This window comes from Xenopus tropicalis, chromosome 4 (genome assembly GCF_000004195.4).
Source record: "Xenopus tropicalis strain Nigerian chromosome 4, UCB_Xtro_10.0, whole genome shotgun sequence".
In the NCBI taxonomy this organism is placed as follows: Eukaryota; Metazoa; Chordata; class Amphibia; order Anura; family Pipidae; genus Xenopus; species Xenopus tropicalis.
In genome coordinates this window covers 115,365,764-115,392,955 of record NC_030680.2, presented here as the reverse complement: position 1 = coordinate 115,392,955, position 27,192 = coordinate 115,365,764, and the positions used below count along the sequence as shown (strand labels likewise).

At 39.9% G+C, this 27,192-nt stretch overlaps 2 protein-coding genes across 4 annotated transcripts in view; both read left to right on the top strand.

The window, feature by feature from the left end:
• myh9 (myosin, heavy chain 9, non-muscle) overlaps positions 1-4,146 on the top strand; it is a 45,696-nt gene extending 41,550 nt beyond the window's left edge. The window contains exons 36-41 of one of the 3 annotated variants that reach the window (XM_031901059.1): positions 22-110; positions 258-381; positions 977-1,185; positions 1,436-1,544; positions 1,652-1,834; positions 3,020-4,146. In XM_031901059.1, coding sequence (XP_031756919.1) covers positions 22-110; positions 258-381; positions 977-1,185; positions 1,436-1,544; positions 1,652-1,828 — 708 coding nt within the window. In that variant the 3' untranslated portion in view covers positions 1,829-1,834; positions 3,020-4,146. The remainder of the gene's footprint in view (positions 1-21; positions 111-257; positions 382-976; positions 1,186-1,435; positions 1,545-1,651; positions 1,835-3,019) is intronic. The other 2 variants (XM_018093642.2, XM_031901058.1) reach the window with 2 other exon arrangements.
• Positions 4,147-14,019: 9,873 nt separating this feature from the next.
• On the top strand, positions 14,020-25,528 carry slc25a38 (solute carrier family 25 member 38). The gene is made up of 6 exons (NM_001004921.1): positions 14,020-14,285; positions 17,913-17,994; positions 18,710-18,889; positions 19,877-20,045; positions 20,526-20,692; positions 24,330-25,528. The coding sequence occupies exons 1-6, from the start codon at positions 14,098-14,100 to the stop codon at positions 24,450-24,452; spliced, it is 909 nt and encodes a 302-aa protein (NP_001004921.1). The 5' UTR covers positions 14,020-14,097; the 3' UTR covers positions 24,453-25,528.
• Positions 25,529-27,192: the final 1,664 nt, after the last annotated feature.

The window sequence follows — 27,192 nt, the reverse complement described above, 5'->3', positions numbered from 1 at the left end:
TCTTTCCCTCTCACATTTTAGGAACTTGCTGCTGCTGAACGTGGTAAACGGCAAGCCCAGCAAGAAAGAGATGAACTGGCAGATGAGATTGCCAATAACAGTGGCAAAGGGTAAATTAACACTTTTTTTTTTTTTTTTGTTTTGCCCACAAAATACTTCTATTTGAAGTTATATAGATATAGTTATATATTTTACATTTTTCTTATGAGCTATTGCTATATTTTGAGGCTTTAATGTTTATTTTTTGTACCATTTAGGGCTTTGGCTCTTGAAGAGAAGCGCCGTCTGGAGTCACGCATTGCCCAGCTGGAGGAGGAACTAGAAGAAGAGCAAGGAAACACCGAACTCGTGAATGACAGACTCAAGAAAGCTACTCTCCAGGTATATTTAAAGGAGACATATCCTATAACAATTATGAATGTACCAGTGAATTATACTCCTCTAGATATAGAAGGATTGTGCATAAAAAAAAAAAAGTTGTATTTTAGACTGATTTATTGAGAAATTTCCCCCAAACCCCACCCATCTGTTCCACTTCCTGCTGGCTGAATTCTCTGGATGAGCTGGGGAGCTGGCGGCTCTCAGTACATTGCGGTGTAGGATAGGAACCAATCAGCAGCTAGGCTGACCTGATAGGGAACTGAAGCCTGTCTGTGCTTGTGTGACTGCAGGGCTGTGATTGGCTCTCCCCCCTCCTACTGTGCTTCTGGCAGGGACCGTTAGGACACACCCACTCCATTTCAAACTCGGACAGAGAAGTGATAGGATCTATAGGGAGCTCCAATAAAGGGGCCATTGTTACAGATAGGATTAATGTTTAGCTCAAAGGGAAACCAGCACCGTATATTATTCATAATTGCCTACAGGATTAGGGTTTTTCCCATTTATCCAATATGTTCCCTTTAATACTTGCCTTTGATTTTATTTTGCAACCAATGATTGCTTTTATGCTCAAGGATAATTTATTATTTTTCAGGTTGACCAGCTGAATGCTGATTTGAATGCAGAGCGTAGCAATGCTCAGAAGAATGAAAATGCCCGCCAACAAATGGATCGTCAGAATAAAGAGCTGAAGACCAAACTTCAAGAGTTGGAAGGCACAGTAAAGTCCAAGTTCAAAGCAAATATCACTGCTCTGGAGGCAAAGATCGCTCAGCTTGAGGAACAGCTTGACACAGAAACAAAGTATGAATAAGATACAAAACACTCTGTATTAGTAGGGAAAACATGCTTTAAGTTTTAAACATGTTCTCTTATTGCTGAGGAGATCTATAAAGTCACTAATGCTACAGATGCCTTTCATTGGACTATAAAAATTGGAACTACTTGTTTCTAAAATTAATAGCATTTCTTTGACAAACAGTTTTTTGTTTCCTCAAATAAATATATATTTTAGTCTTTGGTTTCCTTGCTTATATGTAATGTTTTCCCACAGAGAGCGTCAGAATGCTAGCAAGCAAGTGCGGCGTACAGAGAAAAAACTAAAAGATGTAATGATGCAGGTGGATGACGAGAGGCGCAATGCTGAACAGTACAAAGATCAGGTAGTTACCATTTGCTGGTTTGTAAACTACCATCAAACATTGTACGCTAGTTATGGACTTGCACGCCATTTTTGTTTTTTCTCATAACCCTTTTTTGAATTTAACAGGCTGAGAAGAACAATGTAAGGATGAAGCAGCTGAAGAGGCAGGTTGAGGAGGCAGAGGAAGAGGCCCAGCGTGCCAATGCCATGCGACGTAAACTGCAGCGTGAGCTTGAAGATGCCACAGAGACTGCAGAGGCCATGAACCGTGAAGTCAACACCTTAAAGAGCAAGCTTCGGTAAATCCCAGTGCGTTGTGGAAGCTTCTTCAAAAGTTAGAACTAATCATTTAAAGTGGTGGTTCACCTTTTAAGTTAACTTTTAGCATATTTTAAAATGCCAATTCTGAGCATCTTTTCAATTATTTGCCATTTTCCAACATTTTGCAGCTTTCAAATGGAGGTCACTGACCCCAGCAGCTGAAAAAGTATTACTCTGTAAGGCAACAGTTTTATTGTTACTTTTTATAACTTATTTTTCTATTCAAGGCCTTACGTATTCATATACAAAATTCTTTTTAAATCATTCCCTGGTTGCTAAAATAACTTGGACCTTCTCAACCAGATTGCTGCTCAAACTTCAAACTGGAGAGCTGCTGAACAAAAATCAAAATAATTTAAAGAAAGAAAAAAAACAGAATATTACTCTCTACATTGTACTAAAAATTAACTCAAAGGTGAACAACATTTAAGGATCCTAAATCTATACAATACAGCATAATTTGCAGTACAGGTATTGTACCAGTTATCCAGAATGCTTGGGATCTGATTTTCCAGATAAGGGATCTTTCTATCATTTGGACCCCCATACTATAAAACTACTAAAAATCATTTAAACATTAAATAAACCTAATAGGATTGCTTTGCCTCCAATAAAGCTTAATTATTTCCCAGCTGAGATTAAGTACAAGGTACTGTTTTATTACAGAGAAAATGGTGGCAATTTTTAAAAATGTCAAATATTTGATTAAAATGAGTGTCTAAAGGAGATGGCCTTTCTGTAATTCAGAGCATTCTAGATAACTGGTTTCCAGATGATGGATCCCATAGCTGTACCTCTGTGGGCAGTGCTTATATAAAATGGTTTGTATTTAAACAGTACTTTTGGTTTATCATCACTTTACACCCCAATATGCCATTGAAGGTTGCCAGCTCAAGATTACACATCAAAAAAACAAGCACCCTGGCAGACATCATTTCCGCTTCTTCATTGGTAGAAAGTGCATTAAACACTGCACTCCCAACAGTGTGTGGTGGAATAATAAGGTAGTATGCCAAGAAACCTCCTCATGAGAGGTCCGTACAGTCAACAGGTGTTGGGGCAGTAAGGCTATAATTATTGTACAGTGTGTGGCCACCAAGTCTTGTCCTAATTATTCATTTTACTGTTCTTTTATAAGAAAAAAGGCTCACCAAATATCACTTGTTCCCTTAGGCGTGGGGGTGATGTTCCTTTTGTCACAAGACGAATTGGAAGGAAAGGTGTTGATGAAGCCTCTGATGAAGATCTAGATGGAAAAGCTGACTCTGGGGACAGCAAATCTGTTGACTAGGATGTATCGACCTCACCACTTGCCCATTTATCTTCTAATGATCCTGTTGAACTGCAGAACTTCTGATATTTCAGACTTAACAAGGGAGGGAAATTTTATTTTACTGCCTTAATGGGCCAGGATCTGTCTTATGGTCTTTCACTTGTAAAGCACCAAAGCCATCACATGCTGAGATGCAATCTTAACTAGAGTGTGAGCTATTTATGGTGGCCATGAATCTTTAATATTAAAGGCAATATTTTGTGCACTTTCTATTGTGGCAGCAGAGCTGATTTGGTAGAATGCACTCACAACAGTTTAAAAATTGTTGCATGCATTTCTAGATCATCAAGCAAAATGAAACAAGTTGCTCTCATTGATGAATGTGGACCAGTTCCCCTTCATCCCTTTTACTTTATTTGAAATTTCTTTATCATTGTTGCTGCCTCTTCTGCTGACAGGTTAGAATAAACTACTCTGTGGTTTCTTCAGGATGTTTTGGCCACTGATCCTTCCCCTGGCCCAGGGTAACTTTGTATGACAGAAACAGTCGTCCATTATGGGATCATAAGGACCAAAATGTTAATCGGCCTCAACATTGCAGTATCTGTTTTGCCTGTCTGAGAGTAAATAAATATATAGTATAAGTATGTAACTGGAGATCTAGCTGTAATGCACCACTTGTATGAACTGGTATTCTGCACACACCTTATTGTAATGGTCAAGCTGTTTGTTTTTGGAATAAAATGCTATAATATTTTTTTATACATTTTTGTATCACTGCCTGAAGGAGCCTTCCAGATGGAACGTTAAAAGCCTACACTGAGAACAGATTCAGGCCACTGCAACCAAAGAGGAACAGATATATTACGGTTTATATAAAATGTGTGAGAATTTCATTCTCCTTATGTCTTGTCTTAAAGTGCCTTTATGCTGCAGCCTTGTTGCCTCCACTGAACCCAGTGAACAGATAAACCAGGGCTATCTTGCTGTTGCTTTACATAATAAAATCAGACAGTGCTGCAATCACTGTGTCTTGTGTTCTGAGTTTCTTATTCTTTGCATAAGGTTTTATATTGCCTGCCTGTTTTGTCTTCATGAGTAGTTTGGACACCATATTGAATACTACATAACATTTTTTTTCTAGGAGTTTGTAGCTTTACTGTCCTGTCAGGTTTTGACTTGCCTTGCACGACTGACTGCTTTGCTATACGAACAGCAGAATTCCTGAAAGGGTATTTAGACCTCATGCTTCAGGTTGAAGAGCATGATATTTTGTCATTGATTTGTTATTGTAAGATTATATTGCATCATCTGGCCACCTCAGTTTTTAATTTAACCCTGCAGTACTTCCTATACTTTTCCTCAGGTACTAAACCCACTCCTTAACAATGCATGTTTTGTGTTTAGTTTGTAGATGACAAGATAATGTTTTCCACTGTAGAAGCATTGCCCAGGTGACTGGATATAGTCTCCTGCTTTCTGCAGACAGATCTAATTAAAATAGAGGCACCCACACTACAAGAGTATGTACTACTCTATGAAATTCAACTGACGGGGAAAAAACACTAACCATCAACGAACAAAAACCTGAAACTGTAACTTATCTAGAACTACCGACAGGAAGGAAAGGACTGTGTCCCCAATGATCACACAAAAGAAAGCTTTAATGATAAGTAAAAAAAAAAAAAAAAAATCTCTTGCCTATATTAGTGGACACAGGCACCATGGGGATTAAGGGTGGGACCCGGTGTTCATGGAAAAACTGTCTAAAACCTTCCTCCTGAAACTTGCTTCGGCTGAAGCATGTGTGTGCACCCTGTAGAGTCTTAAGAAAGTGTGAAGGGAGGACAACACTGCGGCCCTACACACCTGTTCAGCTGATGCCTGATGTTGTAGTGCCCATGAAGTACTGAGCGAGCAAGTAGAATGAGCGAAAATAAGTGAAAATGGTGGCAGTCTGCCCCTGATGGCATATGCCCTGAGAATGGTGGATTTGAGCCATCTTGCAATGGTGGTCTTGGATGCCTTGAGGCCCTTTTTGGCCCCTTTCGGCAGCACAAACAGCATCTACCTTTCAAATCTTCCGAGTTGCCCCAACGTAAGTCTGGAAGGAATGGACCAGGTCAAGGTTGTGCAGACTTTTTTTTTTTTTTTTGAGGATTCTTGGGATCCAGACAAAGGGAAGGAACAACTAGGTCCTGGTTGATATAGAATTCCAACACCACCTTTGGAGGAATTTTGGCGTAGATCTTAGCGCGATGTTGTCAGCATGGAATATGGTTAATGGTGACCTCCTGGCCAGTGCCACCAGCTCAGACGTGTCTGGCAAGAGAAACATGGTCTTAGAAGTTAGAGTGGGTAACAGTATATTATCTATGGGCTCAAACGAGTCCTCTTGAAGAACTGAAAGGACCAAAGGCGGAATGGGTTGTTTGTAAGGGGGGACCATTCTTTTGGTTCCCTGTAGGAAAGTATTAACGCTCTGGGGCATGGCACTTGACTAAATTGTCACCACTGCTCCTCCATTGTCCTTCTGAGGACACTAAAAGAAAACTGAGGGTAGGCAGGGGATGAAGACCTGAACAGGAGGAGGAGCTACTTTAATTCCTTAGTGTCCTTCCTCCAAACTGCAGGATCTTCATCTTCTATGGTGCCTGTGTCCCCCAATATAAGCAAGGGAAATTAACATTTACAATAAATCTGTTGCCTCATTAGAGCAATAGTTTTTTGGCTGCTGGGGTCAGTGACCCCTATTTGAAAAGTAGAAAGAGTGAGAAGGTTAAAAAATGAAGACCAATTAAAAAGTTGCTTATAATTGTCCATTCTATAACACTTTAAAAATTAACCTAAAGGTGAACAATCCTTTTTAAGCACAAATGTTTTTTTTCTCCTTTTCCTGGCCATGCTCAACGTATTGCTTGGGTCCTTTGTAAGTAACCATAAACAAAACACAGTAATGTAAAGAAGTGTCATTTAGCGAGCGATATACAGGCCACAGCCTACAGAATTCCTAACTATGGTATAAAAATTATGCATTATGGTACAAATGGTATGGGGGAGCACTTCTGTTGCCAAGGTTGCTTCTATTCTCCTGGGTGTGTCACCTCTACTGGTTAGCTTCAGCCATTGGCCTGTCTTGTTGCAATATCCAACTCCAGGGTGTAACCATGGATGCCAACTGACCTTTTCTAGAATCTACTGAATAAATCAAACCAATACTGGTCTTATAAATCTCATTTCTTTTAACAGGGCAGGGCTGTTCAATTCCTTTAAAGTGGACCTGTCACCCAGACATAAAAAGCTGTATAATAAAAGCCCCTTTCAAATTAAACAAGAAACCAAAAATCATTTTTTATAACCATATCCACAATCATATATTGCCTGCCCCACCTGCAGAGAGTTACTTTCACTTTCAATTCAGAACTTCTTACATGTTGCTGACCTCCGCACCATGTAATTTTGTAACCAGTGCATGGACATGAAGGAAAGGCAAAGTCACTTGGGGGTGCCAAAATGTTAGGCACCCCCAGAGACTTTAATCACTTACCTTTTACCCTGGGCTGGTGCCCGTTAGGAGAAAACCGCACCAGCCCGGGGTAGCTGCAGTGAGCGTCTCCTCTTCCTGGACGCACTGTGCATGCGCAGTAGAGTGAATAGCGGAACTTTAACAAAAAAGTTGGCTTTTTACTCTACTGCGCATGCGCCGGCCCTGGTATTTTGCCGACAGAAGGAACAAGGAAGGAGGAAGCGCTCGCTACAGGTACCCCGGGCTGGTGAAGTTTTCTCCTAACAGGGGCACCAGCCTGGGGTACAAGGTAAGCGATTAAAGTCACTTGGGGGTGCCTAACATTTTGGCACCCCATGTGACTTTTCTTCTCCTTTAAGATTGCAGCTGACATTTTAAGTAGCTTCCTGCTGCAAGCTCTAGCTGTTGTATATTAGATCACAGATTCTGGGGGGAGTGAGTTTTATGAATTTTTATGGGAGAGGAGAGCAGGAGAAGGGAGAGATGAGAGAACTATGCAGACTCTGGCCTGCAGAATTGCACATCAGGTGGCAATGTTGTTCAAATTAAATTATATTAGCAGTGTAAAAATTGCTCCTATCTTCAAAACTAAGGTATAACACAAATGTCATGAAAAGAGCAATCTGGGCTATTTTACACATTTGTTTTGAGGGTTTGCATTCCATCTGAGCAGAAGAGTAGATACTGGAGACTTCATTATTAGTACTGCTTTAATGAACATTCTGATTGGCTACTGTAGCACGGACAGTGATGCGGTCTGAACTGCAATGCCCCGGGTTCCCGAGTTTGCTGGCTGACAGTTCACCGGCAAATACAAGGGATGTCACAGTGTAACCGGCCGGGATGTCTGACGTGCTTGTAATGGCAGGGGAGCCACTCATGTCTGGGAACTGCTTTTCCCAAATGCACTCGGTGTTTACCTTTAAACTAACTTTTAGTATGATGTAGAGAGTGATATTCTAAGACAATTTGTAATTGGTTTTAATTTTTTTATTGTTTGGGGTTTTTGAGTTATTAAGCTTTTTATTCAGCAGCTCTTCAGTTTGCAGTTTTTGCAATCTGGTTGCTAGGGTCCAAGTTACCCTAGCAACTATGGATTGATTTGAATAAGATACTGGAATATGAATAGGAGATCACCTGAATAGAAAGATGAGTAATAAAACCTCGCAATAACAATACATTTGCAGCATTACAGAGCATCTGACTTTAAGATGGGGTCAGTGACACCCATTTGAAAGCTGGAAAGAATCAGAAAAGTAAAGCAAATAATTCAAAAACTATAAATAAGAAAAAATGAAGACCAATTGAAAAGTTGCTTAGAATTGGCCATTCTATAATACACTAAAAGTTAACTTACAGGTGAACCACCCCTTTAACTCTTTTACTGCCAAGCACGTATGGCATACGTGCTGGCAGTAAAAGGGCTTAAACGCCAACGACGTGTCTCATACGTCGTTGGCGTTTAAGCGCTGCTCTCTGCAGCGGCGGCATGTGCCGCCGCTGCAGAGGGCTTCTAACAATGACAGCCCCCCTGGGCAATGTGCCAGGGGGGCTGTCATCAGGGTCCTGCGAGCCGATCGCTCGCAGGACCCTCCAGGAAGCAGCAGACGCGATCGCATCGCGTCTGCTGCTTCCTGCTTCCTCCCTCTCCCCCAGCGCCGGCCCAACTGAGGAAGGAGGCGATCGGTCTTCAGGAACAGGTAAGGAGTTTTTTTTTTCTTGCATTTACACACTTTTACACACTTATACACACATTTATATACATTTATACACACTTACATACATTTACACACACTTACAGCACACATTTTAGCATTTTTTTATTTTTTTATTTTTTCATTTTTCACACTTTTATACACTTATTTACACTCATATACACACTTACACACTATCACACAACTTGTACACATGTACACACATGTATACACAAACACTTTGGTTTTTTTTTGTTTTTGGTTTTTTTTCATTTTACCACTTTGTTTTTATTTTCTTTTACCTAAAAACTGTTTATTTTGACAGCGTAACTATTGGATCAGATATTCTGGCCACTAATTACACTGTCATGTAACTTATTTTGTTGTTTCACTGATTTGCACAATTTTTGTGGTTTTATCACATTTTATCCCTATATAAGTGTTCCTGATCTGTTTTTAGCGTAGCTTTGCCAGGTGTAACTTTGGTGTACAAAAATAACTTTACCTATTTTGAATTCATCAGAATGTGTACTTTCCAAAAATATATGGTTTTCTGGGGGTCACTGTATAGTTAGGGGGGGTTACTGCACATAATACACTGACAGGGGGCTCTGTGTGCAAAAGCTGAGCTGGCAGGCGAGAAATCCTTATGCGCTATTTTCATTTAGGGTTCAGTACATACCGCAGACTTTGGTATATCTATGCATATTGGGCATCAAACTGTTCAGTAGGCCTCTGGTGTTCCTATTTGGGGTGACTTGCCTTTGTACGCAAGAAATTGTGTGAGATAAATGTGGCAAATTGCAACATTTTTAGGCGATTTTCTGAAATGTCATAAAAACCTATAACTTTAGGAAAGCTCTGCAGATTGGTACTTTGGTGTAGAAAGGACTCTTTACCCTTGTTGGATTTGTCAGAATGTGTACTTTCCAAAAATATATGGTTTTGTGGGGGTCACTGTATAGTTAGGGGAAGTTTTGGCACATAATACACTGACAGGGGGCTCTGTGTGCAAAAGCTGAGCTGGCAGGCGAGAAATCCTTATGCGCTATTTTCATTTAGGGTTCAGTACATACCGCAGACTTTGGTATATCTATGCATATTGGGCATCAAACTGTTCAGTAGGCCTCTGGTGTTCCTATTTGGGGTGACTTGCCTTTGTACGCAAGAAATTGTGTGAGATAAATGCGGCAAATTGCAACATTTTTAGGCGATTTTCTGAAATGTCATAAAAACCGATAACTTTAGGAAAGCTTTGCGGCTTGGTACTTTGGTGTAGAAAGGACTCTTTACCCTTGTTGGATTTGTCAGAATGTGTACTTTCCAAAAATATATGGTTTTGTGGGGGTCTCTGTATAGTTAGGGGAAGTTTTGGCACATAATACACTGACAGGGGGCTCTGTGTGCAAAAGCTGAGCTGGCAGGCGAGAAATCCTTATGCACTATTTTCATTTAGGGTTCAGTACATACTGCAGACTTTGGTATATCTATGCATATTGGGCATCAAACTGTTCAGTAGGCCTCTGGTGTTCCTATTTGGGGTGACTTGCCTTTGTACGCAAGAAATTGTGTGAGATAAATGCGACAAATTGCAACATTTTTAGGCGATTTTCTGAAATGTCATAAAAACCAATAACTTTAGGAAAGCTCTGCAGATTGGTACTTTGGTGTAGAAAGGACTCTTTACCCTTGTTGGATTTGTCAGAATGTGTACTTTCCAAAAATATATGGTTTTGTGGGGGTCACTGTATGGTTAGGGGAAGTTTTGGCACATAATACACTGACAGGGGGCTCTGTGTGCAAAAGCTGAGCTGGCAGGCGAGAAATCCTTATGCGCTATTTTCATTTTGGGTTCAGTACATACCGCAGACTTTGGTATATCTATGCATATTGGGCATCAAACTGTTCAGTAGACCTCTGGTGTTCCTTTTTGGGGTGATTTGTCTTTATCTGATCTTTATCAAGAAATTGTGAGAGATAAATGCGGCAAATTGCAACATTTTTATGCGATTTTCGAAATGTCATATAAATCTGCAAACTTAGGAAAGCTTTACAGCTTGGTACTTTGTAGCAATAAGAAATATTTACCCATTATAGATTCGGGGGGATGTGTATTTTCCAAAAATATATGGCTTTCTGGGGTGAATGTACTTTTTTTGTAGCATTATCCCACATAAAGGATGTAAATGTGTTGATTTTGCAGGAGCTGAAATGATAGATCATATGGGGGTATGTTCCCATTGGGGCCCCTACATGCCACATACTTAGGTAAACCTATACATATTGGGCATCAAACTGTTCAGTGGACCCCTGGCGTTCAAATTTAGGGTGTTTTATCTTGGTACCTAACACTATGTGGGAGATAAGATGCTGCAAAATGGAAGCTTTGAGGGGATTTTTGGAAATGTCATCAAAATTGCTAACTTTAGAAAAGCTGTGCGGCTTGGTACTTTGGAGTAGAAAGACATGGGTACCCATTTTAGATTCGGGGGAATGTGTACTTTCCAAAAATATATGGCTTTCTGGGGTGAGCGTACTTTTTTGTAGCTTTATCTCACATATAATGATGTAAATGTGTTGATTTTGCAGGAGCTGAAATGACAGAAATGACAGTATATATGGGGGTATGTTCACATTCGGGCCCCTACATGCCACATACTTGGGTAAACCTATACATATTGGGCATCAAACTGTTCAGTGGACCCCTGGTGTTCAAATTCAGGGTGTTTTATCTTGGTACCTAATGCTATGTGGGAGATAAGATGCTGCAAAGTGGAAGCTTTGAGGGGATTTTTGGAAATGTCATCAAAATTGCTAACTTTAGAAAAGCTGTGCGGCTTGGTACTTTGGAGTAGAAAGACATGGGTACCCATTTTAGATTCGGGGGAATGTGTACTTTCCAAAAATATATGACTTTCTGGGGTGAGTGTACTTTTTTGTAGCTTTATCCCACATATAATGATGTAAATGTGTTGATTTTGCAGGAGCTGAAATGACAGAAATGACAGTATATACGGGGGGATGTTCACATTGGGGCCCCTACATGCCACATACTTAGGTAAACCTATACATATTGGGCATCAAACTGTTCAGTGGACCCCTGGTGTTCAAATTCAGGGTGTTTTATCTTGGTACCTAATGCTATGTGGGAGATAAGATGCTGCAAAGTGGAAGCTTTGAGGGGATTTTTGGAAATGTCATCAAAATTGCTAACTTTAGAAAAGCTGTGCGGCTTGGTACTTTGGAGTAGAAAGACATGGGTACCCATTTTAGATTTGGGGGAATGTGTACTTTCCAAAAATATATGACTTTCTGGGGTGAGCATACTTTTTTGTAGCTTTATCCCACATATAATAATGTAAATGTGTTGATTTTGCAGGAGCTGAAATGACAGAAATGACAGTTCATATGGGGGTATGTTCACATTGGGGCCCCTACATGCCACATACTTAGGTAAACCTATACATATTGGGCATCAAACTGTTCAGTGGACCCCTGGCGTTCAAATTCAGGGTGTTTTATCTTGGTACCTAATGCTATGTGGGAGATAAGATGCTTCAAAGTGGAAGCATTGAGGGGATTTTTGGAAATGTCATCAAAATTGCTAACTTTAGAAAAGCTGTGCGGCTTGGTACTTTGGAGTAGAAAGACATGGGTACCCATTTTAGATTCGGGGGAATGTGTACTTTCCAAAAATGTATGACTTTATGGGGTGAGCATACTTTTTACTAGCTTTATCCCACATATAATGATGTAAATGTGTTGATTTTGCAGAAGCTGAAATGACAGAAATGACAGTTCATATGGGGTATGTTCACATTGGGGCCCCTACATGCCACATACTTAGGTAAACCTATACATATTGGGCATCAAACTGTTCAGTGGACCCCTGGCGTTCAAATTCAGGGTGTTTTATCTTGGTACCTAATGCTATGTGGGAGATAAGATGCTTCAAAGTGGAAGCTTTGAGTGGATTTTTGGAAATGTCATCAAAATTGCTAACTTTAGAAAAGCTGTGCGGCTTGGTACTTTGGAGTAGAAAGACATGGGTACCCATTTTAGATTCGGGGGAATGTGTACTTTCCAAAAATATATGACTTTCTGGGGTGAGCATACTTTTTACTAGCTTTATCCCACATATAATGATGTAAATGTGTTGATTTTGCAGAAGCTGAAATGACAGAAATGACAGTTCATATGGGGTATGTTCACATTGGGGCCCCTACATGCCACATACTTAGGTAAACCTATACATATTGGGCATCAAACTGTTCAGTGGACCCCAGGCATTCATATTTAGGGTGTTTTATTTGGTTACTTTATGACCTGTAGGAGATAAGATACAATAGACTGGAAGCTTTGAAGCGATTTTTAAAAAAAATCACAAATTTTGATAAAAACCAATAACTTTAGGAAAGCATTGCGACTTGATAGTTTGGAGTAGACAGACAGTTGTGCCTATTCTGTATTCCCCAGAATCTGTTCTTTCCAAAAATGTACAATTTTCTGGGATAAACCTTCTGTTAGTGGAATTTTGGCCTTGAAATCCAAAGTATGCAGTTTTTTTGGAGCAGTGCTTTGGGAATTTGGTAGTGTACTGCTGGGAGTTTTTGACCTATACAAGTGAGAAATCTCCATAAAACTATATATATTTGGTATTGGCACGTTCAGGAGACATGGGACTTTCCAAATCAGTTGTATATTCGTGCATAAAATAATTTTTGTTTCTAGTATGTGTGATTATATTATGGAAAATTTGATTTTTTTTGCATTTTTAGACATTTAGAAGCCTATATCTTGTTACAGAATTGGAATTACACAAAAATTCTACCATATTTTGAAAGCTTAGGTTGTTCTGAAAAAAACGATATATTGTTTTCCTTGGTAAACTAAAAGTCCCCCCGAGGAAAGGCCCCTAAAGTGAAACAGTGCAAAATGTTCAAAAACTGTCTGGCAATACAAGTTCCGCTTTGACCAAAATGGCTGGCAGTAAAAGGGTTAAAGCCTTTGTGTGCGGTTCTCTGAGCAGCTCTGGTTCTACTCTGCTGTTCCAGCCGCTGGATGTGGTTAAGACTCGACTTCAGGCTCACCAGCTCGCTGCCCTGTACCAACTCCTATTGCACCTATCAGCAAGCGCACCCTAACGCTGCTGTTACCTTTGGCTATTCTTACTAGTAATGGTTGCTTAGCGACATGACGGAACCCTTCACGCTCTGTGCTTTCCTTGCCACAGAACAACATTTCCTATGCTTTCCCCTGTACCATGGCGGTTTAACAGCGGTTGGCCATTGCAGGAATGCCATTTACAGCATGCGTCAAAGTGCAACTTCATGATTTCGTCCGTAGCCGCAAAAGGCACCTACAGCTACTCCTCCGCACTACCGCCAAGGGGCGGGGCATGCCGAAGTCGCATAAGGAAGTTACACATATCTTTCCGGAAAGACACCCCTGCTGACCACTCAGAAACAAGTGTTCCTTAATTCTGCCCATCTACCAGTAAACAAGATTTCCGACTGAATGACACGCCCCCTGTCGCTACGTCAAGGCTGTTGATTGGGCCCCTCCCACCACTAGCTCTTTGCGATTGGCTTTCCATAATAAGAACCTTTGATTAGACAATGCATTCTGGCCCACATTCTGATTGGCTACTGTAGCACGGACAGTGATGCGGTCTGAACTGCAATGCCCCGGGTTCCCGAGTTTGCTGGCTGACAGTTCACCGGCAAATACAAGGGATGTCACAGTGTAACCGGCCGGGATGTCTGACGCGCTTGTAATGGCGGGGGAGCCACTCATGTCTGGGAACTGCTTTTCCCAAATGCACCCGGTGTTTAAGGCCTTTGTGTGCGGTTCTCTGAGCGGCACTTGTTCTACTCTGCTGTTCCAGCCGCTGGATCTGGTCAAGACTCGACTTCAGGCTCACCAGCTCTCTGCCAGCGCTGCCGGGTACCAACTCTTATTGCACCTATTCATCTACAAATTAGAAATGTAGTTGCTGGGGCTGATAGATTACATTGGGTAGGTCACCTTAAAGTTAACTTTAGTATCTTATAAAGTGTTTTTAGCAACTTTTCAATTGGTCTTCGTTTTTTAAAGTTTTGACACTTTTGTGACTTCTTGTGCTAAAACACTGTTGTTCAGTGAGGCTGCAATTTTATTGTTACGTTTTATTACTTATCGTTCCATAAGGCCTCTCCTTTAACTATTTCTGCCTATTCTGTCTCCTAGGATCCTTCCTATTTCTGAACCCTAGTATATATGCCACATATATGCTAAAACTCCAAACGGGAAAGCTTGTGAACATGAAGTTCAATATTTCAAAAATCACAAACAAAAAACTAAAAAACGAAGACCATATTGTCTCAGAATATCACTACCACATCATACTTAAAGTTAATTTAAAGGTTAACTACCCCTTTAACCTTTGTGTCATGACCCAGAAATGGGCCCTCTTGCTGTTTAGTATAGATCCAAAGATCCCCATAAATAATCTAAAATGCATTTCTACACTAGAAAGGTTAATAAAATACTTTTCATGTGTGGTCCACACGGCAGCAGCAGCAGCACACTCCAATGATTGCTACCATGTAGCTGCCCCTGTGCACGGAATACCATATAGATACCGAATCAAACACAACCAGCACCAAGGGTCTTGTGGTTCAAATAAATATTAGTGTATTATAATTGCATGTACAACCGACGTTTCGCTCCCTTTTGGGACCTTTTTCCAACAACAACTCTGTTTAAATAGCCTCCTCCATGAATCTAGGGCGTACCAGTGACATCATATGCACATTAACCCCTAGTGACCATTAACCCACCGACATCATATAAGCATGAATAATCAATACTTCCCTAATACAAAAAAAGTGCATTAATTGTTCACATTAAATAAATTGCGTATTTGGTATCCCAACATAGTTCAAAGTGCAACAATGTTAAAAATATTGCCATTTCTGTGGATAGTTTAAAAGTGCAACAATGTAAAAAATCCTCCATCTCTGTGAGTGATCTAAAGTGCAATTTTGTTAAAACAATTAAATTTAAAAACAAATTGTAACCATACAATAGGGCTGATTCACTAAAGTGCGTTAATTTTCATCGCACGCTTTTTTGCGTTAAAATAGACGTGAAAATTAACGTGCAATTCACTATAGTATTACCGCGTGCGTTAAGTCGCACATCGCATGCGGTAAATTTCGTGCTACTGCATGCGTTAATTTGCGCACAGAAATAACACCAACCCATGATTCACAAACACTTAGACATGCTAAATAATGCATTCATCTATGCGAAAATTAACACCTACTTGAGGCAGGCGGTAATTATAGAAAAGTACAGTTAATGAGCTTTTGGCAACACAATATAATAACTTTGCAGTGGGATTTATTCAAGTCTGTGTTGGCCTTAGAGTGATGTAGCCGCCAGTTTGCAGGGAAATGGTCATTTTCAGTACAGTAATTTTCCGTAAGTATTGGCATGTATGGCTAACATGGCGTGTGTTTTTTTGCACGCGGCAACTATTTATATGCGATGCGTTGATTAGCGCTTGTTCCGTCAAATACCGCACGAAAATAGTCTTTGCGACTAAAATAACGCAAGCAGTATCATGCGTAAATTAACGCAAGTATGCTTTTAGTGAATTGCGCGTTAATATGTGAAAAATTAGACGCAATAAAAATTTTAACGCATGCTATAAATAACTCACTTTAGTGAATCTGCCCTAATATCTCTTATGTCAAAAATCCAAGGTTTCATATAATGTTAACCCATAAGTTCCCAAGTATCCAACATTTTTTTTACTTTGTATATCATATAATACATTACACTACTGATATATATACTTGGGTCAACATTATATGATACCAATATACATCCTTATAGGCATCACTTTTCTGTCAGAAAACAGTTCAATTGCAGCCAAAGGGGACTTAACACCACGCTGCAATTGAACTGTTTTCTGACAGAAAAGTGATGCCTATAAAGATGTATATTGGTATCATATAATGTTGACCCAAGTATATATATCAGTAGTGTAATGTATTATATGATATCCAAAGTAAAAAAATGTTGGATACTTGGGAACTTATGGGTTAATTATATGAACCCTCGCATGTTTGTCATAATATATAATGTATGGTTATAATTTGTTTTTAAATTCAATTGTTTTAACAAAATTGCACTTTAGATCACTCACAGAGATGGAAGATTTTTTACAATGTTGCACTTTTAAACTATCCACAGAAATGGCAATATTTTTAACATTGTTGCACTTTGAACTATGTTGGGATACCAAATACGCAATTTATTTAATGTGAACAATTAATGCACTTTTTTGTGTTAGGGAAGTATTATTCATATGATGTTGGGGTTAATGGTCACTAGGGGTTAATGTGCATATGATGTCACTGGTACTCCCTGGATTCATGGAGGAGGCTATTTAAACAGAGTTGTTGTATGTAAATGTACCTTGAAAAGGGTCCCAAAAGGGACGGAAACGTCGGTTGTACATGCAATTATAATACACTAATATTTATTTGAACCACAAGACCCTTGGTGCTGGTTGTGTTTGATTCGGTATATATATATATATATACCGAATCAAACACAATTTTAATTTAAACATTTAATTAAAACATTTAATTTTTTCCTAAATATATCTCTGCTGGAGCACTTTGTATATGGATCCATGGTGCATCAACAAATGAAGTAAATAGGAGCAGTACCTGCCTTTCCTGCAGATCCATGATAAATTTCTGCCACAGCAGGCGACTAATTTTCCCAGAAAAATGGGAATGGGAATCGCCAGTGGAAAGGCCTATACATTGCTTTGCTTTCCAAAATCTCCTCCTGCAGGCAACTTTGCATGACTTTGGAAAACTGAACTGATGCACAGGCCTTTCCATTAGCAATTCCCTTTATTTATTGGAAAGGCTTTTTGGGGAGATTAGTTGCCTGTGGTACCAGAGATTTATTGTGAGTGACTAATCTCCCCGTGGGGCATTGCCTCAGTAGCTTTCCTTCTTTTGGGTAGTTTACTGCCAATAGATTAGTCACAATAGTGCAAGCTAGAAGACTATATTTATTCTGCAGAAACAGCCATAGAAGCTCCCTCTGTTTAAGATAGCAGCTGCCATTTTAGCTTGGTCTGACTTCACTTTCAGGCAACAGTGTGCAGGCAGGGAACAGCTCTTAACTCAGATTACAGCAGAGAGGGAAGGGGGAGGGGGAGAGAGGAGCAAACTGAGAAAGCTCGTGCTGTGCCCTGAAGAATATATATGAGAGCAGGAAGTCTGATACAGAAGATGTGTACAGAATAGAAGGTAAGAAATATGGTGTTTCTTTTCACTGAGTACTCAGAACAGCAGATCTGTAGGTTTTTTTGGCTGTATTTTCATAGACCTTTCTGATAAAGCTTACTTAGTTTGTACCCTTCCTTTTCCTTTAATTAAACAATGCCTAATGAATTTAGTGGACACTGTCAGTAGACCCATTTTATATGTTGCCACATGGGGCATGATGGGAATAATGTTTGACCACTAAATGGACTTACTAATGTTTTTATCACTGCAGGAGCCGTCCTCGAATGCTAAACCTTTTCATAAAGGTTATACGGAATGAGAATATTTTAGGACTATGGAGGGGCGTTTCCCCTGTAAGTAGGATGCACTACACACACCTTGAAAGCATTGTACATTGTTCAGTGTTAGAGAGAAATAAAAGGGGACATCATGAATACTTTGGGTGGATTGTTTGAATAATGCAAATGTTGGTTTGTGTTCACTTCTGGAAAATGAAGTTAATTGGGTCAGTTCCCGATGAAAGTTCCAGTCGGGAACTGAAACATCGGACCCAATAAACTTCATTTTTTACTTTACTACATTTTTGTGAGAAATTCCTGTGAGTGCTGTCACTATTTTTGATTTTATATATATATATATATATATATATATATATATATATATATATATATATATATATATATCAGTCCTGATGGTGTCTGCACTCCAAGGCTTTTAGTATTCTGTGGGGTGCACAGCCAAAATCTGAGTATTTAGCATGAAATAATCCATGGCCGGCACACCCTTAAAATTCAAAAAAAATTTTTATTGAAAACTCATTGTTTAAAAACCAACGTTTCGGTCCTCATTAGGACCTTTATCAAGGATGGATATATATATATCATGGATGTTCTACCTGCAGCACTCCAGCTGTCACTCAGCCAACAAGTGAAAAGCTGCAGGTTGTACATGCCTTATTTATGCATTTCCAACCCTTTCCCTTCTGATGGGGAGTCACCCTTCATTTCCAATTTTGACATTGTTGTCTCAGTGATTCTTAAGTGTGTCCCTTTTGTTTGTCTACCACAGTCCTTCCTGCGCTGTATCCCTGGAGTTGGACTGTACTTTAGCACCCTCTATACACTAAAGCACCACTTTTTCTCAGAGAGGGACCCCAAGCCTTTGGAGTCTGTTATGCTGGGAGCAGGGTCCAGGACAGTGGCTGCTGTGTGCATGTTGCCCTTTACAGTTGTGAAGACTCGCTATGAGGTAAAGTGACTGCAAATCCCAACTGTGACTTATATGGATTTAGAAAGTTAGCTGAGAGTTCATCTTAACAAGTGTGGGGTCACTGTTTTAAAGGGGCAAGTATATACATGTGTTTTAAATGGGATCAAAAAATAAAACTGGTCATACACAGGCCAATATTATCTTGCAACTTTGCCTATCGTGTATGGGGCCTTTCTAACCAAAATCTGGTTGCACTCAGCTAAATATGAGTTGAGTTGCCTCAACAGTTCCTTTGCCAAGAGCCCTCTCAGGCCATGCATGTGGTCTTCTTTCTGCAAAGGCCTCCTCATAATCTAATTGTTGGCGCAGTGTCCAATCTTTTTGGGTGGCCTTTTTGGGTGCAGTGCTGTTAAACTTCTGTGGTACCAAGGGCCGGAATTTTTCAGACCTGCACGGTGAAGGGCCAATAATGGAAGCCAGTGTTGACCATTCCCTTACACCACACTTACGGGTGTGAACAATACAGGGGCTTACAACCTAAATCTGAGGTGTAAACAATGCAGGTACCAGTTAATCTCAGTATCGATACTATTTAAAGCCTTCACAAAGTCACAGCAGCCAGACAGAAGGGGGACCAGAAAAGGAGGTGACCCGGGCTGTATGTGGCCCCATGGGCCACCAGCTGGACAGCACTTCTATAGTGAACTGTGCTGTCTAAATGAGACATAGTTGTGATAGGCCAGCCTCTGCTCATAAACTCGTTTGAGCAATACCTGCAGTTTTCCCTCAGATTCACCACACAGTGCTTGGGCAGCAGTTTAAATTCCTGTAGTCAGATTGTGTGTTGATCATGGATATTGTGCAAGTAGGAATTGGAGGCCAACCAGGCTAATCCACGTGACACCTGGACAGAAAGAGTTCTCATGGCAGGCTAGTTAAACACTGTAGGTACTGATGTTGTCTTTTAAATTGCAAATTAAATTATTTACAATTACATCAAACTATTACTGCTGGACTTATTTACAGAGCGGCAAATATGGATACAAAAGTGTGTATGGTGCATTGAAGAATATCTACAAAACTGAGGGTCCACGAGGTCTTTTCAGTGGGCTTACTGCCACTCTCATGCGAGACGCTCCCTTTTCCGGGATCTACTTAATGTTTTATACTAGGGCCAAAAAGCTTGTGCCACAAGGTGAGTCCGTATCAGCTCTTCATGTTGCACTGTGTATTGCAAACTCAGCAGTAATACTCTAAAACTTTTTTTAAATTTTTTTATTTAAGGCTTTGTTGTGTTAGTTATTCTCCTCCTACTCAATTTTAAGGTGTCTCTAGACTCAAAGGACCCAGTAGTTTGGGGACATGTAAGCCAGCGGCTGTTTATTTAAGGGTAATGCCCAAGGGTTTATTCCTAGCATTTCGCTGCCTGCACGTCAGTGAGCATTTCTGAAAGATAATGACCCACAAGTGTTATACATTTTGGAAATCTTGTGCTTGACAAAACCCTGTGGCACTGCCCTAAAGCCCTACAGCTTGCTGCTGTTTCTTTAAAGTGAAAAGCAACTAAGCCTTCCAACAGTATACATAGAGAACATTATTTTCTTCTTATTTTGGACAGGTTGAACAGACTCTAGTAAGGTCCCTGAAAGTAAATGATGTTTCTTCTCTTATTTAGATCAAATTGATCCATTGTTTAGTCCTGTTTTAAACTTCGGCTGTGGTATTGTAGCTGGTATCCTGGCATCTGTGGCCACTCAACCTGCAGATGTCATAAAGACTCACATACAGCTCTCCCATGAAAAATGCCATTGGACAGGACAGGTTGCGCTTAACATCTACCAGGTAAGTTTTCAGGGTACAGCCTGGTCACATATCAGATGTCAATTGCTCATCAGTGTGGGGGTCTTATTTGTTAAAGGGAAACCAAATTGGTATGTCTCTTGGCCACTTATTAGCAGCACTGGTTATGCCAGTGTCATTTGATTGGCATGCCAGAAAAAATGCCTTAGATATGGAAGAAAGTGTATAGCTCCAAGGGCTCAGCACTGCACACATATAAATGAAGTACTTAAAGTAACACCAGCAAAGAACAGATTTGTTGCAGGGCCAGATTGTTTCTGCTTGGCTACTCTCTCATTTTGACATGTAAACAAATGAGAGATGAGGGGTGGGCGTGTTACAATGGTCGCTGCCAAAAGTACAGTAGTAGAGGGATAGCCAATCAAAACCCTGTAGTCACACAGGGCCTGACAACCAGTCAGATAATTACTAATCACTGATTAGTTGCTATGGGTTACTCCCAGGTGCAGATTTACCCAGTGTTTATAAATGAGTCCCAATGTCCCAATGTCTCCTGCAGTTGGTCTTCATTCTTAAATTTTTATTGATTTTTAATCAAATTATTTTATTCTGCAGCTCTCTGGTCAGTTATATTAAACACTTTTCTGATTCCTGGACAGATTTTGTTCACATGTCGCAGTGAGAGAATAGCCAAGCAGAAAGATTCAAATCTGGCCCTGCAACAAATCTGTTCTTTGGTTGCTGGTGTCACTTTAAGTACTTAATTTATATGTGTGCCTTACTGAGCCCTTGAATCTACAAGCCCTTCTCACTTTCTTCCATATCTAAGGCACTTTTCTGGCACGCCCATTAAATGACACTGGCACAACTCGAGCTGCTGATAAGCGGCCATAATGAGACAGCAGACTATGTTCTTTGAAAAGCAGCATTGCCTATGTCAGCTTATATTGCATAATACAGGCCAGCAGTACAAAAATGGAAAAAACAGCCACCGTGGCTTCTTAGTATCCTGTTTGTAAATCTTTATTGGTAGCTGTGCTACAATCACCCAGGTATGTAGCAGATTTTATTTCTGGAACCTAAGGAACCTACATATAAACAATAAATGTAAATTCAGTTCTGGGAATATATTTGAGCAACTAATTCATTAGAAAGCCAATATGAATCACCCTGTAAATAATAAATAAATGAATGCTTGGGACTTAGGGTTTTCTGTAATTTGGATCACAATACCTTACTCTGCTAAAATACATTTAAACATTATATAAACCCAATATGACTGATTTGCCACCATTATAAATTCATGGAGCTAAATTTCCCTCAAGTATAAGATAGAATAGTTTTTAGAAATTACAATTATTCTTAGCTTAAAATGGACACTGTGGTACGGCCTTCCTGTAATTAGTAGGTTTCTGCATTAGAGATCTCCTGCCTGTATCATATATATTATAATTAACAACAAGCATAAGTTGTTAACTGCTAATATCTGTTGGAAATAATTCATAATTCAGGTTCATTGTGACACAAAGGAGCAAATTTATGATTGCTCAAGCTTAAGTTTACTAACTCACGCTGGGTTTTGCGCAGAAAATGCTTGTCAGTTTCTGTAATTTTTCCCAAAAGGTTTTTGTTGCAAAGAAAAATTCTGACATATAAAAGCTACTGAAATTTTCCCATTTGGTAAAATTTATGGAAATTTCCAAGCTTTGTCGGCACAAAACCCTGCATGAGTTATGGTAAGGGCACACAGTGTGTATACAGTGGCTTGCAAAAGTATTCGGCCCCCTTGAACTTTTCCACATTTTGTCACATTACAGCCACAAACATGAATCAATTTTATTGGAATTCCATGTGAAAGACCAATACAAAGTGGTGTACACGTGAGAAGTGGAACGAAAATCATACATGATTCCAAACATTTTTTACAAATAAATAACTGCAAAGTGGGGTGTGCGTAATTATTCAGCCCCCTTTGGTCTGAGTGCAGTCAGTTGCCCATAGACATTGCCTGATGAGTGCTAATGACTAAATAGAGTGCACCTGTGAGTAATCTAATGTCAGTACAAATACAGCTGCTCTGTGACGGCCTCAGAGGTTGTCTAAGAGAATATTGGGAGCAACAACACCATGAAGTCCAAAGAACACACCAGACAGGTCAGGGATAAAGTTATTGAGAAATTTAAAGCAGGCTTAGGCTACAAAAAGATTTCCAAAGCCTTGAACATCCCACGGAGCACTGTTCAAGCGATCATTCAGAAATGGAAGGAGTATGGCACAACTGTAAACCTACCAAGACAAGGCCGTCCACCTAAACTCACAGGCCGAACAAGGAGAGCGCTGATCAGAAATGCAGCCAAGAGGCCCATGGTGACTCTGGACGAGCTGCAGAGATCTACAGCTCAGGTGGGGGAATCTGTCCATAGGACAACTATTAGTCGTGCACTGCACAAAGTTGGCCTTTATGGAAGAGTGGCAAGAAGAAAGCCATTGTTAACAGAAAACCATAAGAAGTCCCGTTTGCAGTTTGCCACAAGCCATGGGGGGAACACAGCAAACATGTGGAAGAAGGTGCTCTGGTCAGATGAGACCAAAATGGAACTTTTTGGCCAAAATGCAAAACGCTATGTGTGGCGGAAAACTAACACTGCACATCACTCTGAACACACCATCCCCACTGTCAAATATGGTGGTGGCAGCATCATGCTCTGGGGGTGCTTCTCTTCAGCAGGGACAGGGAAGCTGGTCAGAGTTGATGGAAAGATGAATGGAGCCAAATACAAGAAAACCTCTTGGAGTCTGCAAAAGACTTGAGACTGGGGCGGAGGTTCACTTTCCAGCAGGACAACGACCCTAAACATAAAGCCAGGGCAACAATGGAATGGTTTAAAACAAAACATATCCATGAGTTAGAATGGCCCAGTCAAAGTCCAGATCTAAATCCAATCGAGAATCTGTTGCTGCTGTTCACAAACGCTGTCCATCTAATCTGACTGAGCTGGAGCTGTTTTGCAAAGAAGAATGGGCAAGGATTTCAGTCTCTAGATGTGCAAAGCTGGTAGAGACATACCCTAAAAGACTGGCAGCTGTAATTGCAGCAAAAGGTGGTTGTACAAAGTATTGACTCAGGGGGCTGAATAATTACGCACACCTCACTTTGCAGTTATTTATTTGTAAAAAATGTTTGGAATCATGTATGATTTTCGTTCCACTTCTCATGTGTACACCACTTCGTATTGGTCTTTCACATAGAATTCCAATAAAATTGTTTCATGTTTGTGGCTGTAATGTGACAAAATGTGGAAAAGTTCAAGGGGGCCGAATACTTTTGCAAGCCACTGTATCTGCTTCTCTCAGCCCTGCATTTTTAAGCCAGGCTGAGAGAAAAACGCAGGGCTGACAGTAGCAGATATATGTGCCCTTGCCCTTAGTGAGATACACAATGTGCAGTGCTGGGCCAAGTTTGCACGCATGTGGCTGTGTTGACGACAGGGAGAAGGGAGGTAAAGGAGATGTGGATGGTGGGAGGACAAGGGCCTGGACTAGGGGTAAGTGAAAGGAGAGATACGTTCCTAGTGCCACCATTGCAACCTAGGCACATGCCTCTTCAGCCTACCCCTAATTCCCACCCTGACAATGTGTATAAGGCAAAGTAGCTTTATTTGTTTTTTTTCTTTCACAGAACCATGGCCTAACTGGATTTTTCCGAGGGGGCCTCCCCCGTGCTCTAAGACGGACTCTTATGGCAGCCATGGCTTGGACAGTTTATGAACAGATGATGGAGAAAATGGGATTAAAGTCTTAAACTGTGCAATTTTATTTGAGAGAGCCTGTGTATGACCCAGGAGCCACTGGCACTTTGACCAGTGATCTCTTGGTTCAGGAATATGCTTGCAGATAGAAGCTGATTCACTTTTGCAAACAGAGACCTCGAGCAATGAAGATACAAATGCCTTGACATTGAATAAATCTGTATTTGGATGGATTAACTTGGAAATATAAAGCAAAGGATCCTATTTTTTACAAATGTTCTACATACAAACTTTATTTAAATATAATTATCAAGGGCATATTTGTTGAAAATTAATGCCTCAAAAAAGTATGTTATCAAATATTAATGTGATCATTTTGGAGACCTAAATGAAAAGCAGGGTTGCTATTTTAGTTCTCTCTTGTTTTCTTGCACCAGTTAAGGATATGAGGGCAGCTTATACCTTGTATAAAATTGTAAAAATGCAACAGTCTTATTTATACTGGAAACCAACTGATAAGATTTAATGCCACTACTGGCACAATATGTAACTACAAGGTATATATCTGGTATTTATGCTATCATCAGTGGTGGTTTAAGTTTTGCTTTAAACCAGGTAACACTAAGATGAAGACTTGCCATTGCTCAGGCATGCCACTCCATAAGAAGAAAAATGTGAATATATTTTTATAGAATTTCTTCAGTGTATTTATTGTAAAATACAGAAGCTTCACTCATGCAGATTTTGTTGCCAGTAATACCAGTACTGATCATTTCAGCCATGTATAGAATCCACCACAAAAGATGTAGACAAATCCCAAAACAAACTAATTTGCATATGCAAATCAACACAATTTTAAAAACGTGCAGCAAACCTGCATTGTAAAAGCTTAACTAGAGCACTGCAATCAAGATAGTTAATTCAATAGAGGTTTCCCAAAACTGCCTCCTCACCATCTGCCTTGCACTCAGTGCTGCTGGTAGTCAAGTTTGTTAACTACTGTTATTAAATCCCACACTATTGTCTGGTTTGCCTACATTCCATGTATTCTACAATAAGCCAGTTTGTTACTGTGGCCTAAGTGCATGGTTTTGCATTTATTCACAATAAAAATTCTGATTCACTGGTGTCCAAGCCTTTCTGTAGTGTGTGTGTGTATAGTTAGTAGTGATTGGGGAACTATCATGAATGAATGTATTGCTTAACAAAGAGAACTGTCAGCAGTGCAAAAACTGTTGTGGCCAAGAGCACTGCTGGCCATTAGTCATCTGACCTGTGCTGAAGTTGGATTTTGGCCACAAAGCAGTGCACTAGTCCGCAACAAAGGCTGCTGTCTCTGCTGGTGAAAGTTGATGGTTTGATGAGAAAATTATATTGAGATATGCATTTCATGATCATCAGCACTGATCTTTAATGGTTAATGTCCATCAAACAAATGCTTTACAGTCCAAATGACATGCAGTTTCTAGAGGCAGATAGTATCACAAACTATTAAATCAGTTTGATACATCTGATAGATACTTAATTGGGTCATCCATGTACTTTGTATACTAGTAGAGCATTTCTAAGGTACTTTGTCAGCCACATCAGTTCATGGTGTACAGGTAGATGAGGAGCTACAGCTTTTCTTTACTTTCATATTTGTGCTGTCTTTACAATCAAATGGGTAGGCAGCCATAATGTGTCACTCGTCCATCTGTTTGGCCCATGGGCTAACCAGGCAGATAAGAGTACCTGGATGATTCATGTATGGCTGCCTTTAGGGGTACAGATTATTGTGGTTCAGAAAGTTCTGTCACTTTTCACTCTGTACTTATGTTTGGGGCTGATTTACAACATGGAGGCTAAGCTGCACAAGTTCAGTTGCTAGTATCAACCAACAAGCAATTAAGTTTGAAATTTGCTTTCAACAAGTTAGTACATATTTTTAAAAATAAGCCATTTTATGAAATGACAATGACAGATCCCATCTACAAACAGTAAAACTGACCCACCAGCTCTGGATAAGCTATAAACAAAAAAGTTATCCCAGTTTATAACAGGCAAGAGCTTTGCGGTGCTTATTATTTTTCCTAAAAACGAGAGAAAAAGACTGGGCCCATTACAGAGGGAGAATATTTTTATATTATTAGTACCAACATATTATGTAGCACTGTACAGTGAAAGGGTGTATACATCAAACATATTGTTTACAGAATCATTATGCTTCTATAAAGCATGGTCTTTTAAACCTCGGCTTAAATATTTGTTGCTTGGTCTCAGCTTGGTGGCTGGTTTCTATAAACCAGTTACATGACATATGCTGCATCTATAAATCTGACAGGCAGCAACAAACAATACCCAGTGCTGAAAGTTTTAAAGGGAACTTGTGGTTATGACATTTTGGATATCAAGGTCTGTGCAACAAAACCAGCATCCACATATGTAAATAGTATTACATTTGGTCACCAGTAAATATCATGCTATAAAACAACAAACTAGTCCCTGACTAGCAACAGGTAACAACTTATAAATTGCAATGTAACCCAGCTATGGGAGTGACGCAGTGTGCCCATAGCCTCTGTGCAAGCAAGACTAGTAAATTATGGAAGCGCTATTTCTGTTATTAGTTACATTATATGGCAGTATCTAGCAATAGATTGTTCAACTTCTGTATAAATTATGCTTAATACAAAAAAGTGGCAATCCTACCTATTTGTGTTGTTACAGAAAAACACCCTCAAACACTAACATTTTATATAACGCCTGTTTATAACTCCATGTGCGAAGATCCTTGCCTGTTTCATTGACAAT